We start from the raw sequence: 18,331 nt of genomic DNA, 5'->3' as shown, positions 1-18,331 counted from the left end.
TGATAACAACACTATGATCTTCAAACCAAGTAACCACTTGCCTGCAATGGCCCTGCATTCTTTTAACCTGGCGGACAACAACACTTTTCTCACGGCCGATCGAGTGTCGTTATTCACAAGGTCGATTGTATGTCCAAAGTTGGCAGTGCAACAGCAATGCATTCGAAGGGCACACACATGCGCACAGACTGACGGACAGACAAACTGACAGCCAGAGAGACACGCACACATTCATGCACATACATGCACAATTGCACACACGCACACACACACACACACAAACGCACACATACACACACACACACAAACGCAAACGCGCGCACACACACACACACACACAAACGCACATTCAGCCGTCAGCACCATTGCAACAAGCAACACTATGGATAGTTTCTACTTGGACCGTGACAGCCCTATTCTATTCTATTCTATTCTATTCTATTCTATTCTATTCTATTCTATTGGTTCTACTAAGTTAGTGACAGTAAAAGTTTTATATCCTGCCTTGAACGGCTTCTGAATCAAATATTTGGGGCCCTACTGTAGATAATTGGGAACTTGTGGCCTGGCATGAGTAAAACATGGACGTGGCAAATGGGATTTAGGCCTTTGGCCTCTGGTTGGTGATTCTGATCTATCCTCCCCCACCGTTTAGGAGCCGCATCTGACGCCTGATCATGGGGTGGTGGCGTCCCACGGAAGCGGAAAGGTGGTTCTTGACCAGGGAGTTGTACGACTCCTTGTTCTTGATCTGCCCGGTACGCGAACCCGTCGAATTTTTTATTTTATTTTTTACTCTAGATAATAAAAAAAGCTAGCACCCACGAATGAGCTCAAGGTGGGGAGGATATCTCTCTCGATTTCGGAGAGATGGAATTGGATGTAACATGCCGCTAGTGCCTTGATAGAGGCCTAAAACAAACGCAGCAGAGGTTGAACGTCGGAATAAAAAAATGCGTTGCACCTGTCGGGGCTAACGCTGTGGGGATTGGGAACACGGTGGGATAACAATGGTGCCGCTTCCAGGACGTGATGAAGAACGAGGAAGATAATAATAAAATACTTTGCTTTCTCTCTCCCTCTCTCTCTCTCTTTCTCTCTCTCTCTCTCTATTCGTTTGGTTAACATGTACCTTGTTTTGACTGGGGAGAAAAATATGCTGGCTCTAGAGAATAAATGTTACATAAATGTCCTTTTCAGCTCGAAAACAAGCGAGATGATAAAATCTATGATGAAGAAGCAGTAAATCTCTTTCACCAATTGAAACTAGATCTATTTTTTCGTGACAGGAACCGGAACATCTGGCACCATTTGGTTGAACGTCATAGGTGTCTTCTGCTATTCGTGTTGGTCCTAATAGCTTTCCACTGCGGTGTCCGAGAGAAGAGAGGAAAACCCGTGCACGCCAGAGTCATCTGCATCCAGCTCAGCCGGCGCGGTCTGGGTTTGGTTCTTGCGGACTGTCTCGCCGCCGTCGTCGTCGTCGGTGGCGATGACAATGCCGCTGGTCAAGCCACTGTCCTCGTCTTGCCCTTCATCAATGTACGCCTGTGTTTGTTCAGCGTTGCTTACCGTGTCTGGTGTAGTCACCACCGTCTGATAAGCTGGGTAAGCCAGTGTTTGCGGCATGCCAGGTGTCATCGGCGAATACTGGATGTACTGCGGGTAGGCTCCGACGGGCGTGCTGGTCATGGCCTGCATGTATGGCGCCGCTGCTGCTGCTTGTGTGGCGGCGGCTGTGTGACCTTGATGGTGTTGTATTGCTGTGGGGGTATTGTAGTGAGCGACACCGGCCGCTATGTTGCCAGCACTCTGGTAGACTGGTATGGCTTGATATTGCATGTGAACTGGGCCGGCGCCCGCAGCAGCTGTAGGAGGGGAGTTTTCGCCGCTAGCGGAGACCATCGACTGGTTTGCAGTGTCCGGCGGTGTTGGGTACTGCTGCACTGGTATACACAGGCCCTGATGCATCTGCAGCTGATACTGGATAGCCGCTTGTGTGGCAAATATTCTGTGTTGCTGCTGAAGCTGCTGCTGCTGCTGTTGTTGTTGCTGCTGCTGCTGTTGTTGTTGCTGCTGCTGCTGCTGCTGTTGACTCGATTGTTGAGCAGCAAACTCTGCCTGCTCAAACACTAGTTGCTGCTGCTCTGCTTGCTGCACTTGCACTTGCTGCTGCAGCAGCAGGGGCTGCGGCTGTTGAGCTTGCTGCTGATACGGCGGCTGCTTCTGCACTAGATGCTGTTGCTCTTGTCCATGTGTCTGTTCAATCTGCGATTCGTGATGCTGTTGAAGATTGAGGTTAACTGGTTGTTGTTGTTGTCGTTGTTGTAGTTGTTGTTGTTGCTGCTGCTGTGCGCTGGCTGCCTGGGCTGGTGCCGGGATATAGTAGGATACCGTTTGGGACTTTACCTGTTGGCTGGCGAGCTGGTGAGTAGCGCCCGCGTCTTGGTAAGCTGGAATCTGCACGGAGATCATGTGCGGTGTCCTGTCCTGTGCGGAGGGCCTGGCTAGCATCAGCCGCGGGGCATTGGTTGATTGATTGCCCTGCTGCAGGCTAAGCTTAGACAATGTGCTGTCGAGCTGCTCAACACTACCCGCAGCAGATCCATTGAAATCTGCCGTCGGCTGCGTTTGCTGGGCCTGGATAGCTCCTGGCTGTGCCACCTGAGTGCACGACATTGTGCCGACGAACTGCGGCTGGTAGTACGACACTGCTTGGGCTTGCAAACCTGCCGGGGCTGCTGCTGCTGCCGCTGCTGGCTGTGGTGTCGCTGGTGTCTGCACGGCGAGCTGTGGGTGAAAGTACGTTGGCTGGTAGGGCCCGTCCGGCGGACACAGCGGAGCGTACACACCCGGCGGCATTTGGTCCGGCTGCATTTGCTGCGGCTTGCGCTTGGCGATCCAGCAAGGCTGCTTGCCCGTCTGGCATTTCTCACACGATGTGGTGTCATGAGGCTGACTGCGTCGAGTATGATCCATCGGTCGCCATGTACCTACATGTGGATCAACAGTGGGCACAAGGAACACAAATGAAGGTCAGAAAGAATAGAAAACACGAATGTGCATTCACTCCCCAGCTGAGATGAGTATAGAAAGTAAATAAACTGCAGTGGCGTGCACCGAGTCTTGAAAATGTTCCAGAGTTGGTACATTTTTATCTGGAGACCCACTGTATGTATTTGTGCACATGCGCATCCCCCGAACATCCCGCCGCAGATAACGGCGAGGGCTAAGGAGGAGGGGGAACTCAAGATCAGGGATGCAGGGCACCAATGGACACTGGTGCGGATGAGATGTGGGGCTCCTCCGACTGCTATCATGCCTGCACAAACGCGTCTGAGAGGGAACCAGGTCCAGGGGTTAGAAACTTACTAGAAAGGACAGAAATAAGAGCCTAATAAGGAATTGAGGGAGGAGACAATGTTACATGGAAATGTTGGTATAACCGGTAGCAGGATAAAACGGGTTACCTTTTACATACCAGCAGTTATTTGCAAAAAGGGTGCTAAAGTCAATGTGCACATATACAATAATACATGTTTGTCGTATTGAACACGTAAAGTTTGATAGGCCTAGCCGCCCAGGCTACACTACAGTCTATAACAGGTACTTCACTAGTCCACTCCAGGCATGCTCGTTTCATCAAAACGCTGCTTCCATTCGACCTATCTTTCTTTCTGTTCTGATGACGAAGTTTTCAGCATGCATTGGCAATGTTCCTTATCATGCTTATGATTTCAATCAAGAGTTATGGACCTTGCTTCGATGGAAGCTCGCGGAAGAAAATCGAAGCCCCGCGTCCTTGAGTCGCGGCCGGAGCAGCGCTTCGTTCTGCAGCAGCGCAAGTGGATCATGGACGCACATTTTTACGCCTTCCTGTCGACAATGTTTTTGACGAACATCTCTGCTGCGCATCTGAGCGAGAACGAAAGGCTGTGGAGATCTTGATTCGAGTCAACACTTTGGAAGGAGATATCGTCAATCATATCCTTGAACTGACTTGCATCGCGCCTGCTGGACTCAAATTTCGAGACAAAACAAATTTCTTGAACGTCATCGCCAATCCAGGAGCGGGCCAGAGCTAGAGATCGATCTCTCTGAAGCTACTCTCCACTGAAGAAAGAGAGAATAATGTATTTTGAACTGCATGCCAAGCAACTCTCTCTCACTTCGAAATAAGGACATGTGAACTGCCCGTCGATCGACGCGTATGCACGATAACCAATCCAGTACGGCAGTAGGCACATTTCTCCTTTGGCAAGGTTGCCCGAAAAAAGGTGGTTTCCAGACACCAAAAAACTCACACGGTGCACGCGCCTGAACTGCTTACAGGACGTGTGCTGCTCGGTGAAATACGGCCGTGTGATTCCGTGTTACGCCGGTTGCTGTACAGAGCCGGCCAGACCTGGGAATACTGGGGTATGCGCTGATCCTTTCTATCACTCCACAAGTCTATACAGGAACTCACCAAGGAACAGGTATCCATGTTCCAACTGATGCTCGTCCAGATTTACTCAACGCCATTGAATACCTCACTTAAAGGGGAAGTTAAGGCTAAAATCAAAATTTCACCAGTTGTAATCTTCGGGGTGCCGAGTCGAATGGTCGTGGTCCCAGGAAGCTGCGACGCTCCCTTCCTACTTTAATCCCAATCGAACTCGCGCACTTCCACCGAAACTGGGTGACTGCGCCCTACTAGATGGGGATTTGTATGCAAAATGTCACTAAAAGCGCCATGTCGTTCTTATAAAAGCACGGATGACCGCGATTGGCCCATATGTTGTAGACTTTTGGACGCTGAGTCAACTGGTTTTGGTCCGAAAAGGCTGCGAAGCAGCGTTCGGCCCTTATTCCCAATCGAACATGCTTGAACAAGCGATCACGTGCTCCGGCGTACACCAGTCACCTGGTCACCGTGCCTGCAGGGTACAACTTACTAGCCTGTTTGACCTTTTTGGGTGCAGTCCTGTCACTCGAGTTGAACCTTGGTGTGAAAGTTGTCGCCTGCTGGCGTGGTGAGCAGGTGATTTGGACACCCAGGAGCACGTGACCGCTTGTTCAACCATGTTCGATTGGGAATAAAGGAGGAAAGCTGCATCGCAGCCTTTTCGGACCAAAACCAGTCGACTCAGCGTCCAAAAGACTACAACAAAATAATTATGGGCCAATCGCGGTCATCCGTGCTTTTATAAGAATGAAATGGCGCTTTTAGTGACATTTTGCATACAAATCCCCATCTAGTAGGGCGCAGTCACCCAGCTTCGGTGGAAGTGCACGAGTTCGATTGGGATTAAAGTAGGAAGGGAGCGTCTCAGCTATCTCGGACCAAGACCATTCGACTCAGCACCCCGAAGACAACTGGTAAAATTTTGATTTTAGCCTTAACTTCCCCTTTAATACTACCGTAAAGTCCGGAGCAAACGCCCACTTCGCTGCAAACGCCCACCCCAGCTCGATTATACTATTTTCGCAATGCAGGGCACAGGTACGTCGTCCTGAGGACATGAATGGTGTACAGAAAGTTCGATTTCGTACGAGTAGACATGAAAAGCCTACGAACTGCCTATGGCAAAGACTAAAGCAAAAGAACTTTCGCTATAGCTCAACATCAAATTCCCGCGGACAAAAATGCACTAACCTCGCCAAGAAGGGACCAACTGCATTCAATCCTTTCGCAGTCGTTCTTGGAAGCGATTGTTTTTTTCGCCATGCCAAGACGCCACAAGTTCGACGTGGAGTTCAAATGCAGTGCTGTAGAATGGCACCGCCTGCACGGCGAAAATACTATCTCACGTTGCAAGACGGCAAAATCTCTTCCAGATTGCATAGCTGAAAGAGCATTACAATCGTTCTCGTTTTCGGGTTGCCGAGGGAATTCTACAAACTTGTCCGTTGACATATAGGCTCTGTGCAGCTCCGACCGGCGGTAACTACGAACTTCACAGACAAAGGCAAGGCAAAGGTTATTCATGGTGACTGAAGAGGAGCAAGAAAGTTATCCATGAACGTTTACAGATCGAAAGTAACTTGCTTTGACACCGCTCGAGTGGATTGCGACACTTTCAGTTGAGCCGTAGAGTCTACGCCCAAAAGTGCAGTCTCTATCGATCTACGAGCTTCCAAACTCCAGCCTCTACTCGGCTCTAGCTTTGTGCCATAGTTTACCGTAGCAGTACCGTAGTTCCGCGCATATAAGCCCATGGGCTAATATACGAAATAATGCATTTTCCGGGAAAATAAATCAGTAATAATGGTTCGTTTTTTAGCCCTGGGCCTATATTCGAATTTTGAAGGCAGCTGGCACGCGAAAAAGTACAAGTCCGTGCGCGGTTGTCCGCCTACCATAGGTACCGGTACTGGTAATGTAGTCTGCACTGACATGCTGTACTACGGTGTTTGGGTCTGTTTATTAGCCCATGGGCCTATAAACGGAGGTGGGCTTATATCCGGATATAGGCCCATGGGCTTACATGCACGGAACTACGGTAGTCACTTTTCGCTACGGTGTGAAGTGAACTTTCAAGTCCGTCCCGTAACATACTCGTAGGGTCAGGCCAAAAGTTCAAGTCTCAGCGCGTACAGGCCAGCAGATCTTGCTAAAATGGGGTGGGTGTTTGCTCCGGACTTTATTGTAATAGCAAATAATGATAATTGTGCTCGACGTTACCTGGAACGTGACATGAAGAATATCGGGAACACTCTTCACATTCCCGTAACCTATAGGAAACTTGTTTTGCTCTATGTTCATGCAAAGAAGTCATGTGGAATGTGTACTGGGAATTTCCCGTTTCAAATCTGGTAGTTTTCTCGCTAATTTGAATGGTACTCAGCAGGTCTGTAAGCACTTTCTTTGCGTGTGCCACAACGTAGAGAACCTCATCTCCGCATAGAAATCTGGATCCAAAACATGCGAAGCCATAGACTCTAACCCAGACACCTGTTTTCTACGTGATTTATCTACGTTTCACGCAGAGCAGAACCTCACTAATATGTTTGAGCGCTTATGGACATATACCAGGACCTTAGTCATGGAATCGGCCAATCACATGGAATCTAGCAGAGCCTAGATGAGGCAATCACAGCATACTGCGCTACCAGTTTTGCTCAGTGGATTGTGAGCAATTGCATCACAATAACTAACTTTATGGTAGTTCTCATCTGGTCCCCAACTACTGCTTTAGGAGCTGTATGTGGCCCTGATACCCGATGGTTGTGGCATTCCTACGGATGGAGAAGGGTCCCGCATCGTGAGATTTTCCATCCCTCCAATTCCCGGCTAGGTATTTTCCATCCCTCCAATTCCCGGCTAGGTATTTTCCATCCCTCCAATTCCCGGCTAGGGTGCGGGTGTACAAGTATGACTTCATGCACTCAAATCACTTGGACTCCTGAGCGAACGAGAGAGAGAGAGAGAGAGAGAGAGAGAGAGAGAGAGAGAGAGAGAGAGAGAGAGAGAGAGAGAGAGAGAGAGAGAGAGAGAGAGAGAGAGAGAGAGAGAGAGAGAGAGAGAGAGAGAGACCAGGATCTGCTATGTGGCCAGGCCAGAATTGTACTAATTCCTCTACCAGTATTCATAGAACACTGCGTAAAGCACATAATTATCAGAAATGTGTCGACTCCTTCCCTTTCCTCGACATCCATTTTTACATCCCACTACCACCACCGGGTCCCAGGCGTATTATCACTTATTTGCTCCTTGAATGTGGCAGCTTCGCTCAGCCTCTTACCGGACATCAAGGCTTGAGCTCGCTTCACGGCCAGGCAGGACATGCGATAAAGCTCTTCCTTGGTGATGTACGGGTTGACATCCTGATCACAAGTTGTGCAGCGTTGCTTCCAGTTCTTGACGACTCGCTGGCCGCGCAGGTCAAACTTGATCCAGGTGATATGAGACGACCAAACACGTTTACACCTGCCATGATGGAAGGACAGTGAAGAGTAGGAGGGACAGTACTTGTCAGCCAAGGCAAGCAGAGAGCGGAACCCTGTGCCAATATCTCACACGAGTCAAGCCGAACAGTATCCAACTAATTTTTTCTGTTGAAAATTACCTTTGTTTTACCAAAACGTTGCGATCGTTTGATCACGGCTGTTTTTTTTCGCGAAATTTGGACATTTAACAAGATGGCAGCCAAAAGTCTCGATTGGGCTGGATCGGCAAGGAAATTTGAATTTTCAAATTCTCAGCAGCCGATTTCGCTGTGGTTTTCGCTCGATTTAGAAAGCTACCAGGCCAGGTTTACCCGGAAAACAGGTATTCCGTGTTCCTCTTGAAACTAGCTTTCCGCTGGTACCTCACATGGCCAACTTCGTCTCAGGAACAGTTTGTTCCGCGTTGCACAAGTCAAGCCTTCTTTCTCGCTCGTTCCTTGATTCATCGTTGACATGCCTGCGTCAAGAAGCCCTTTCAGGAGTTTTCCCAGTCTAGCTTTCAGTTTTCCCAGGTAGAGGACTATCTTCTGGCTATCTTCACCAAGTTTTATCACGTCCCGTGCACAAACTTCAGGTCCCGTGCGTTCGATGCTGAGCTACCTTTTCATGCGATTTAGGGGACAGATGGCATGGCGCTGGAGTCGCTGTTGAGTCCAGGAGGCCGAGACCTGGTGGAAACTGCCCAGTAGACATGTGGGGTATTGCTGAAAAAGGCAGCAAGCACACAGATAGCCCCGAAATTGTGATGTAGATCCAATTGTGCGTTTGTTCGAGTGCATATCGGCAAATTTGAAAGTTGCACCCGTGATCCCGGCGAGGAGAAGCTGAAAATCAGTGCGCGCGTCAATATCCAGACTACCAGGGACAACTTGGAGAGGTTCGAAAAGGTCAGGATGCTGGTTGACCACGGCAGGAGTTCCTTTTACCTTCCTTCTCTCTCAAATTGTCTGGATATTGAGTATCTCGCTCGAGCGCTTTCAAATAGTAAATCCTGGTTCGACTTGCGAAATCGTGGAACCACACGGAGAGTGACATGAGTTTCATCCCAAAACGCAAACTCCCATCGTATTCATGAGGTTTGCACCGCGTTACGTAAATCGCACCGAACGACTCCATATTGTTAGATGTCCGTGCGCGAACAGCCGTGTGATGGGGAACTGTCCGAAAATGGATTTGTGGAATGTTTCATGCAATGCTGGTATGCAAAAGAAAGAGATGAAGACACTGTATGCTACTAAATCATGTGGGAGGCAAACACAGCCCTTACCTCGGACAGTAGGACCTGGAATTGCCAAAGACGTCCTGGATGCGGTAGGTGTTCGGAATGATCTCGGCATACAGTCCATGATCGGCCAAAGCCTGACTAATCGTGTCCGACATTTCGCTTCTCTCCTCGCCTATCTCTTCGCACCGTTACGCGCGACGCAACGCAACGCGTTTTACAGGCAATGGATCCACACGGCCAGCTTATCATGACGGTAAGAGCTTAACTGGTCCGCCACACAACTCCACCAAACATTTCCCGCAACAAAGGAAAAGCCCAAGGTAATATTATAAAGGAGGAAGGGATTGAAGAAAAAAATGGTGACGATGAACTTTGACCTCGGCAGATTCGCTTGCACTCTTCTCGAGCTGTGACGTTTCGATTTGAGGTCAAAAGGTCAAGAGGCTAGCTACCCTAGCTATCCTGGGGATTCCTGGTCCGAGTGACACTGATGTAGATCTACCTCCCCTGCAAATCATTCGCAAGTCAAGTTTTTCCTGACAGCTCAGAGAGGCAGGGGCTTCCAAAGCGAATTGCTCGAACAGCTAACTACATGATTGTAGCTTCTCTGTTCTTCTACTCGAGTCGATCCGTCGTCATCCTGCTTATGTTTTTTCCTTCTCTCACTGCCACCGCGTGTCGCCATCTGGTGGTAATCCAACTCAAATCCGAGATGGAGTTATTTGAAATGCGGGTATGCATCCGAATCCATTGTCTAACCAGGGATCATACAGTCAGTGTAACTGGTCACAGACATACTGACTGTGACAGGCTCCAGTCTTGCATAGACCGCTTCACTTTTATTTTTTTGTTCTGAAGACGACCGTGCTCCCTACTTCGTTTGTGATCAGTGCTACATGTAGATCTACACTTACTACAAAAAAAGTAAACTCCTGGTTGTGCAAGAAACATGGCTCGGCTAGATCCCCGTGATCTCTGGGAGAGTTCCTTTCCCCTGACACCGTTGTACTTGTACAGAATTGGTATTTATCGGACCTCCTTACCATCCCCGGTCTGTTCTGTACTGTCACATGCAGTGGAACACGACTGAGCAAAATGTTCCGAGACAACGTGACCACTGTAGCATCTGTACTGTGATGCTTCCTCGTTTCAAAAATGGTTGCATGACTCGCCGGAAGGAGAAGCTATATCACCACATGATCAGGGTTACGTTCAGCGTTGATATCGGCAATGGCCACTTACATTGTTATTTTGTAGTGCACACAATCAATCGTCTTCATGTAGATTCTACAACAATGCACAGGCACGTCATTACAGGTAATAGTTTGTTGACGGCATGGCTGTTGCAGCACATACATGGACCTCATTCCGCCGGTAATTCCTGACTCATGCCACCATCGATGCATAAACAGCACTGAGCACATAACGTATCAAGGCTACTCTGGCCACATGATATGTGCGTAATTGTGATTCAGATTGTGTCATCGCCATTTTTGGAAAAACCTGGAAAATAGTAGTCTACCGGTGGTCACAATGGCAGGCGGGCAGAATCCACACACGCCCACGCTGGGGCTCACCGACTTCAAGTAGAAAAAGTGCTTTTCATGAAACAGATCCCATCCGTTCGTAAATCACTTGTAATAATTATTATAAATCTATAGAAAAGAAAAGGACCAAGGAACTACAAGCTACAAAAACAATCAGCTCATGCGATACTGTGACAGTATGATTGCACGACACAGACGATGGTACTGACGTTCTACAACCATAAACTGGCATGCGTTCTCATACCCATGATAATAATTATTATGACTTTATGATCACAATGGTAAAAACAAGTAAGCCTGTTCAGTTAGCAGAACGTTTCTAAAATTCGATCATCACGTGTCCAGTCTATCTTGCAACACAAGTACACAATCAAGTGGCCGGTCTCATTCACTTGCTTTGCCGATGATGTGGAGTGTGATCCTGTCCGCACTGTGCGCAGCTGCGGTGTGTGCGAACAGCATCAGGTTAGGGTTGAGAGTGGACTGGGTGGCGTTGAGCACACCAGCGGGTAGCGTACTCCACGTGTACCCGCCCGGATAGTAGAACGGGGACACGTAGACCTCGGTCGGCGCCCGGAACGTGGTCGGGGCGGAGCTCGGGGCGTAGGTCAGGGTGAAATTGCCCCGACCTTGGTCGAGGTGGTCGAATGTCATACTCATTATGGTACCGGCCACGGCACGCGCATATGTACGCGATATCGCCTTCACTTCGCCACTGGCCTCCTCATCGGGTTCTGGTGTCAGGTACCAGAACGTCCAGCTGTGAAGGGCCTCGTCCATTCGGTCGGCCACAAAGTCGATGATGTCGACTCCGAACGGCGAGTTGCTGATGGCGCCAAACTCCGTCAGAATGGCGCCCAGGCCCAGGAGCTCGGCGTCCTTGCGCCGCACGTCGAACAGCGGGCTCTGGAACAGGTCGCACACCTCCAGGTTCAGCATGCTCTTCAGCTGCTGCATGAACGAGCTGGCGTTGTTCCACTGCACGACGGGGCAGTAGACGTGGTACGCCAGCGCCTGGCGATCGTTGTACTCTGCGCCGCCCGGCCCCTCGACCAGGCCGATCGGGAAAGCGTCCAGGTAGTTGCCGCCGGTGGCCGGCTCGAAGAACACGATCGACGCGTTGTCCACCTGTCGCACGTACTTTGCCAGGTGTGCGTACAACGTGTGCATGTTAGACCGATCGGCCGCCTTGGGAAACCAGAGGTTCCAGTGCTCGTTCTTGGCCGGATCCAGTTCGTCCAGTGCCAGTGGCGCATCGCCCAGCCACGGCTCGTTGAGTAGCTCGTACCCGAGCACGGCCGGGTTGTCACGAAACATGGTGGCGATCATGCGCCAGAACTCGCCGAACCGGTCCAGGATCCCCTGGTCGTTGTCGTACATGCGCTGCGCGGCCGCCCCGGTGGAGTACGTGATGTAGGACGTGGCCCAGCCGAATACGGCGGCATCCACGCGATCGCAGTTCTTGATGTGAACTCCGTCGGGCTGGTACTCGGGCGCGGCGATGGGCTGCGGGTATGCGCGCGATCCGTTGCCATGGTACTCGCTGGTGTTGTACGGCTGCGAGTAGAACTCCGGTATGCCGTGCCCGCCGCAGAACAACGGCGACCAGCTGTCCTGATGCATGTCCAGTATGACGCGGATGCCGTGCGCGCCGAACCGCTCCACCGTGTCCTTGAGCAGGCCCAGGTAGGTCTGGTTATAGGTGCCCGGGCTGGTCTCCACCAGGTGCCAGTGGAACCCGAGACGCACGATGTTCAGGCCCCACTGCAGTGCGCACAGGATAGAGAGAGAGAAACACAAGCATATACACATAGATGCACGTGCACACAGACAGACGGACAGACAGACATCTTTAAACTGTTGGACCTTTAGCAGGCACGCACACGCACGCACTCTCCCCCCCCCCCCCACACACACACGCACACACAAACACAGAGAGAATGGGAGGCCTTGACTTTACAGTCCTGCATGGCTTTTCTCAGTCAGTCCACATGTCTGCACTCGTAGTGATGTATTGCAAACACCTGGCTAAAACTGATGTCGTGTTTCATCCTACAAGTAGTTAGAATCGGACGTGAATTGACAGCACTGGCTGGCATTCCATCAAACCCCTGTTCCAATAGCATGCACATCTAAAGCGCTGTACGCCACACAGGATCAGTTGCTCTGCATGGCTACCAAGATAGAGAAGTGTTCAAAGAAAGCTCAACAAGCAGCTGAACACCGACTTCACCAACAGGGTACTCAGGTGACCCGATGATGGCTTTGAGTGTGAAACTCTTGAGTATACCACAACTCTGCGTGTGTGCGAAAAAAATAAAAAAATAAATTAAAAAAGGGGATTCACTGGCCGGAAAAAAGCCACTTCAATCATCTATTCTGCTGGGTGCTGTAGACCATGCTAAAGGTAGTGGTGGTGAATTCATCAGCCTTACAAGCTGTTGAAGAGTGTGATCCCAGCAAAAGTGGCTATGTTTAACAAAGCTTGTTTGGTATCATCGTTTCAGCGATGGGCAGGTGTAAGTAACCATGGTAACAGAAGTGTGTGCGCGTGTGTATGTATGTGAGTGTGTGTGCGTGTGTATTTGTGTGTGCGTGTGTATTTGTGTGTGTGTGTGTATTTGTGTGTGTGTGTGTATTTGTGTGTGTGTATGTGTGTGTCTGTGTGTGTGTGTGTGTGTGTGTGTGTGTTTGTGTGTGTGTGTGTGTGTGTGTGTGTTTGTGTGTCTTTGTGTGTGTGTGTGTGCGAACATTTAACCGGGTGGGTGACTTGAAGTGCCACTGCCCGTATTGCTCAGCTCGCATGCTATCATCGCACTAGCGATGGGCGTCCACGGTCTAAGGAGTGTGTGTGTGCATGTGTGCGCTTGTGTGTGTGTGTGGGTGAGTGGGTGTGTATGCGTGTGCAATTACTTACGTCCGCCATTAGTTTCATCTGATCATTGGAAACCTGTACCATCATGCCGTTGTTGTTCTGTGCCAGGCCGTGGAAGATGACAGAGCGGCCATCTTCCGTGTTGACGAACTGACGTGTCGCAGGGTTCAGCTGGATACGCGGCAGACTGGCCGGGGCAGGAGAAGCGGGCGCTACATCATCAACGTGTATCTGGACATCAACAGAAAGGTTAAACACAGCATTCCACAACACAAACATTGTGCAATTGTACAATAAATGGTTGAAAAATCAAGTTGCGTGTCCAGTCCCAAACGAACAAATGACGCCGGCCACCCAAATTAATTGTCACAGTTCGCATCAGACGCGGCTAGGGGCTCGAGTTTTCCGCATCCATAGGAACGCCACCACCCTTCAAGGATCAAGGCGCAGAGGCAGCTCCTAAAGCGTTGGGAGGTGAGCAGCTGCCACCCGGTGGTCGCTTAAACCAGGTTCTACTGCATTGTCATGCAGACAAGCACAGGTTTGTCTAACTTTGTCACTCCCAACACTCCTTAGCACGACATCTACGTGAAATATCTATCCAACATCAGGACATACAGTCAACTTCGCCAATAACGACTGCGGATATAACGACAATTCGCGAATAACGACAGAATGTCCATGCCCAGAGCAAAGTCCATTCTACCTGTATACATATAATGAGACTTCGGGTATAAGGACACTTCGCGAATAAGGACACTTTTCTGATGCCCCGCCGAGTGTCGTTATACGCAAAGCTGACTGTTACTGTGTAATATTTGGTCGAACAGACTTCCAGTAGCCTACCTACTATGGTCCAGCGGATAATGCCGGCATTATATTCGGCATTATATTCGGCATTATATTCGGCATTATCGCCTTCTTAGTATTTGACCCCACTAATTTCCCTGATACCTAAGCGGTCAAATATATCGCGTATTTGACTGCTTAGTCAAATACGAGATATATTTGACTCCTTAGAACTTCTTGGACTTAGAAATTTTCTCTCCAACTTAGAAAAAGAAATTTTTGAAGAAAGCAGAAATACACAAGATGGGATTTGAACCCACAACCTTGTGAATCTCAGTCACTCTTCCTTACCACCCAACCACTGTGCTACCGATGCTGAACTTAGTTTAAACAATGATCTTGACTTTCAATGCAGTACAATGCGGTATAGGCTATAGTATAATACTAGAATTACAAGGATATGTCGTATATGAAGAGAAACTATTGCGTGGAGAACACGATAAATAGATTATAGACCTCATAGTTGGTCTATACAGGATATATAGACCTCGTAAAAGACCTCGGGGGACCTCGGTCTTTTACTCGGTCTATATATCCTGTATAGACCTCCTAACCGGTCTATAATCTATACTTATATTCGGCATTATATTCGGCATTATATTCGGCATTGTATGACTATCCGAGCATCAGAGCATTATGGAGCATTAGAAAGGAACAAATCGAGCATTATGTGAGGTTCGAGCGGCATAACGAGTTTCATAGGGGATAATATCGGGAAATCCCAGGTTTTTGGCAACAATCGGCTACAATCATGATCGTGTGATTCATGAGATGTTGTCTGATGATTGGTTTTTGCCATGAAACTCTGAGTAACAACGAAATAGCCCTATTTTACTCCTTTTGTGTACCTCTTGCGTACTGCGCTCAGCCCATTCCGTGCATTTGAGCACTATGCATTGAACCGGCGTATGACTTTGTGATTGTGTACAGACACGTAATACTTTTAGCACTAATGCTACATAACTATTGCTACATAAGAACGTTATGATTGTACTTGTAGCGATGTGGTCGGGTAAATGTATACAAGCCATTTGTGAAGCATGCCCAACCGAGGCCGAGGCAGTTCAAGTGACACAAATCCGGAGCAATTATTTACGAGGTTTCTTTTACTTTTAGAATAATGGAGAGCTATGGAGGAGACATACGCGAAGTGAATATCAAACAGACGAAGAAGAGTTTTCTAGTTGTGCCAGAGGCTCTGGCGATAGCATCTCTAGTGATACTGAAGTAGACACTGATGCATTGCTAAATTTGGACCAGGATGAAGGAGCGGCTATAAACAGAAAGAGCTCGTTCCAAAAGAACTGCCTTTGCCGAGTCCAGCTCAGGAGGCTCGAAAAGAACTACTTCGAAGTAGAATTTCTCATGGACTCAGTACCAAGTCGATTGCTCAGCAGCGCCTGTCTTACTTTCCTGATGAAACGAGTACAGTTAGTTGTGGACGGTTGTAATGCCAGGCCTACAGTCAAATGCTATCAGAAAGGAAGAGTATTGTGGCAAGCCATACGTCTACACACCATCTCAAGGAGAAGATGAGAGCACAAGCAAAGGATGTAGAGTGGCAAAATAACTTCTGACCACGTGTTTTCAGGATTTCCGCAAATGGGAGGGCTCTCTGGCATCTGAGATCGGATCTCAGGAGCTGGCCTCACGTCTCGTGTTTCAGATGAAGACATTATTCACAGAGTGGATGCAGTGACAGCTTGTCTGCAGGCAGGAATACTATTTGCCAAGATTAACTTCATCCCAACAATGAATGACTACCTGCAATAATGGTTTCATCTCTCACTACATGGATAATTAGGGGAGGGATTTGATACACCGACTATTCTGCCGCTACCCTGCATCAAAGTTGGAATGGAGAGCAATCAATGGAGAAGCGATCATGTCTTATAGTACTAAGAAGTAGTGGAGCTCGTGAGAGATAAGGTGGCAACTTCAGATGTAGATCGACGATATGCATAATTTCCTGGAAGTTTGACAATGTGCAGACTTTCTTCCATTTTTGTCCCAAACCAAGAGCATTACATCCCTTGCTGAAGCATTATAATCAGCAGAAACAGCCCTATATACTTCCTTTTGTGTACCTCTTGCGTAATCAGCATTATAAGGCGGTTTTTGGAGCCTTATGGTTAGCATTATACGAACATTTTCGGAGCATTATCCGCTGGACCCTACTACCTTCCCGTACCCTGTGATTGATACCATGCTTTTTTTTTACAGAGTGTCATCTTTCCAACACATTCAATACTATAATAATGGCATCCCTGAAATATACAAGTGCGAGTTGTTACAATGAAAGTGAGAACAAAATCAGCAGCATTCGCTAGTGCACGCATCTTGGTTGTTCTCACTTTCATTGTTTCATTCAATACTGTCACATTTCAATCGCAAATTCTCGCCTGCTATTCTCGCACTTACCTCTGGTGTATTTGTATCGTCTGCATTTGCCAGACATGACATTGCCATCAAACAGCACGCTGCTAGGAGTAGTGCGGCTACCGACACCGTGCCTAACCTGCCGATCATCAAGGGCGTCGTCGTCATCTTTGCTTGCTCAGACCGCACGGACCCGTGCGCAATCAGGAACGCTCTCGAAATCGCTGTATGCGACACGATTCAACCTGTCCGCCTGTGATCGCAACCACAGATTTGACTAACCAGCATGAAAGACGTACTGACTGTACTTCTTCAATTTTGTCTTTGTGGCTCTGTGTATTAAATCCAAAAAATTGTCGACTGTCGATCCTCGGACTGCATGCAGTCGACTCGGAGTCGACGTCGGATCGTATCTCCTGCTGTTCAAACGCGAAGTCCGCATGTCAGCCGCAAAACAGGCGGTAGCGACGCCTAGCGCCTGCCCTCGTGATCAGACTTGCCGAGCCGCACGCGAGGGGAACGCGTGTGGCTTGGAAGTAAGCTTCTCACTGCACTCTCAGTCTGCAAACGACCGCACGGTCCTTTATTTTTTCAATGTACCTCCGCCCCGTGCTATTAATGGAGACGTTCCTTTATATATTGGAGACTGTTCCATTATTATTTCAGCCCCATTTTCAGAGGCATGTTGCCATGCCAAATTCATGTATGACACACACATTTCAGGGATTTTTTCGCCGGTACAGATAATGAATTTACACAGTGTGCTTATTAGGCCTTGACAGATTATGCTAATATTTTCGTGAAATTATGCTTTTCGCATTGCTGAAAAAATTGCAGAATTATGCTATTATTATGCGAAAAGTTATCATATTATGCGGCATTATGCTCACATATGCTGCTGATGTATATGATGGTTCTGTGCAAAATAACAGGTGAATTTTTTTGTAGAGGGCGTTGTACTGTAGTAGCAAAAGTTCAACGGGGTCAACTCACTGTCCGACCTAGCTATGACCGTCACCCTGGTCACTGATTGTAGTGGACTGGACATGTTATCAAGGGAGTCGTAAACCTACGCCTTCCTGGTGTGTCTACTTGTACTTGTACTTGTAGAACATGTACAACTGTATGGAATTTGATGCGAACAGGCGGATTAGTCCAATTTTATGCGATTCGTATGCAATTTGCCTCGAAAAATGCGATTATTCGATTTTGGTAGGAATTATGCGAAAAATTATGCTAGCATAATCTGTCAAGGCCTAGTGCTTATAATGGAGACTGAGCACTTTATTTTTTGAATGCCGCCCCAAGGTGTTCTATTATTGGAGACGTGCTATTATTGGAGACTGTGCTTATATTAGAGATAATACGGTACATGGCCAATAATCAGTCATGTACTTGGGAGGTCTCTCACCGCAAAGCCAAGGGAGGTAGCGAAGACCCTCCAATCTGCTCCATGGCGTAGTCAGTCTCAGAACATCACCATGATCACAGTCACTGACAGAGTCAGTGTCAGTGCTGCTGCAT

General features: G+C 48.5%; 2 protein-coding genes across 2 annotated transcripts; both read right to left on the bottom strand.

Annotated features, from left to right (window-relative positions):
* Positions 1-771: 771 nt before the first annotated feature.
* LOC135820929 (putative mediator of RNA polymerase II transcription subunit 26) lies at positions 772-9,459 on the bottom strand. The gene is made up of 3 exons (XM_065333990.1): positions 9,200-9,459; positions 7,728-7,912; positions 772-2,993 (listed from the first exon to the last, which is right to left on the bottom strand). Exons 1-3 carry the CDS (start codon positions 9,310-9,312, stop codon positions 1,354-1,356), a joined length of 1,938 nt encoding a protein of 645 aa, XP_065190062.1. The 5' UTR covers positions 9,313-9,459; the 3' UTR covers positions 772-1,353.
* A 1,121-nt stretch (positions 9,460-10,580) lies between these two features.
* On the bottom strand, positions 10,581-17,155 carry LOC135820928 (endoglycoceramidase-like). The gene is made up of 3 exons (XM_065333988.1): positions 16,850-17,155; positions 13,622-13,810; positions 10,581-12,468 (listed from the first exon to the last, which is right to left on the bottom strand). The coding sequence occupies exons 1-3, from the start codon at positions 16,973-16,975 to the stop codon at positions 11,089-11,091; spliced, it is 1,695 nt and encodes a 564-aa protein (XP_065190060.1). The 5' UTR covers positions 16,976-17,155; the 3' UTR covers positions 10,581-11,088.
* Between the last annotated feature and the right edge of the window lie 1,176 nt (positions 17,156-18,331).

This window comes from Sycon ciliatum, chromosome 7 (genome assembly GCF_964019385.1).
Source record: "Sycon ciliatum chromosome 7, ocSycCili1.1, whole genome shotgun sequence".
NCBI classification, from domain to species: Eukaryota; Metazoa; Porifera; class Calcarea; order Leucosolenida; family Sycettidae; genus Sycon; species Sycon ciliatum.
The sequence above is the reverse complement of the archived record's forward strand: the minus strand, read 5'-3'. Positions and strand labels throughout refer to the sequence as shown.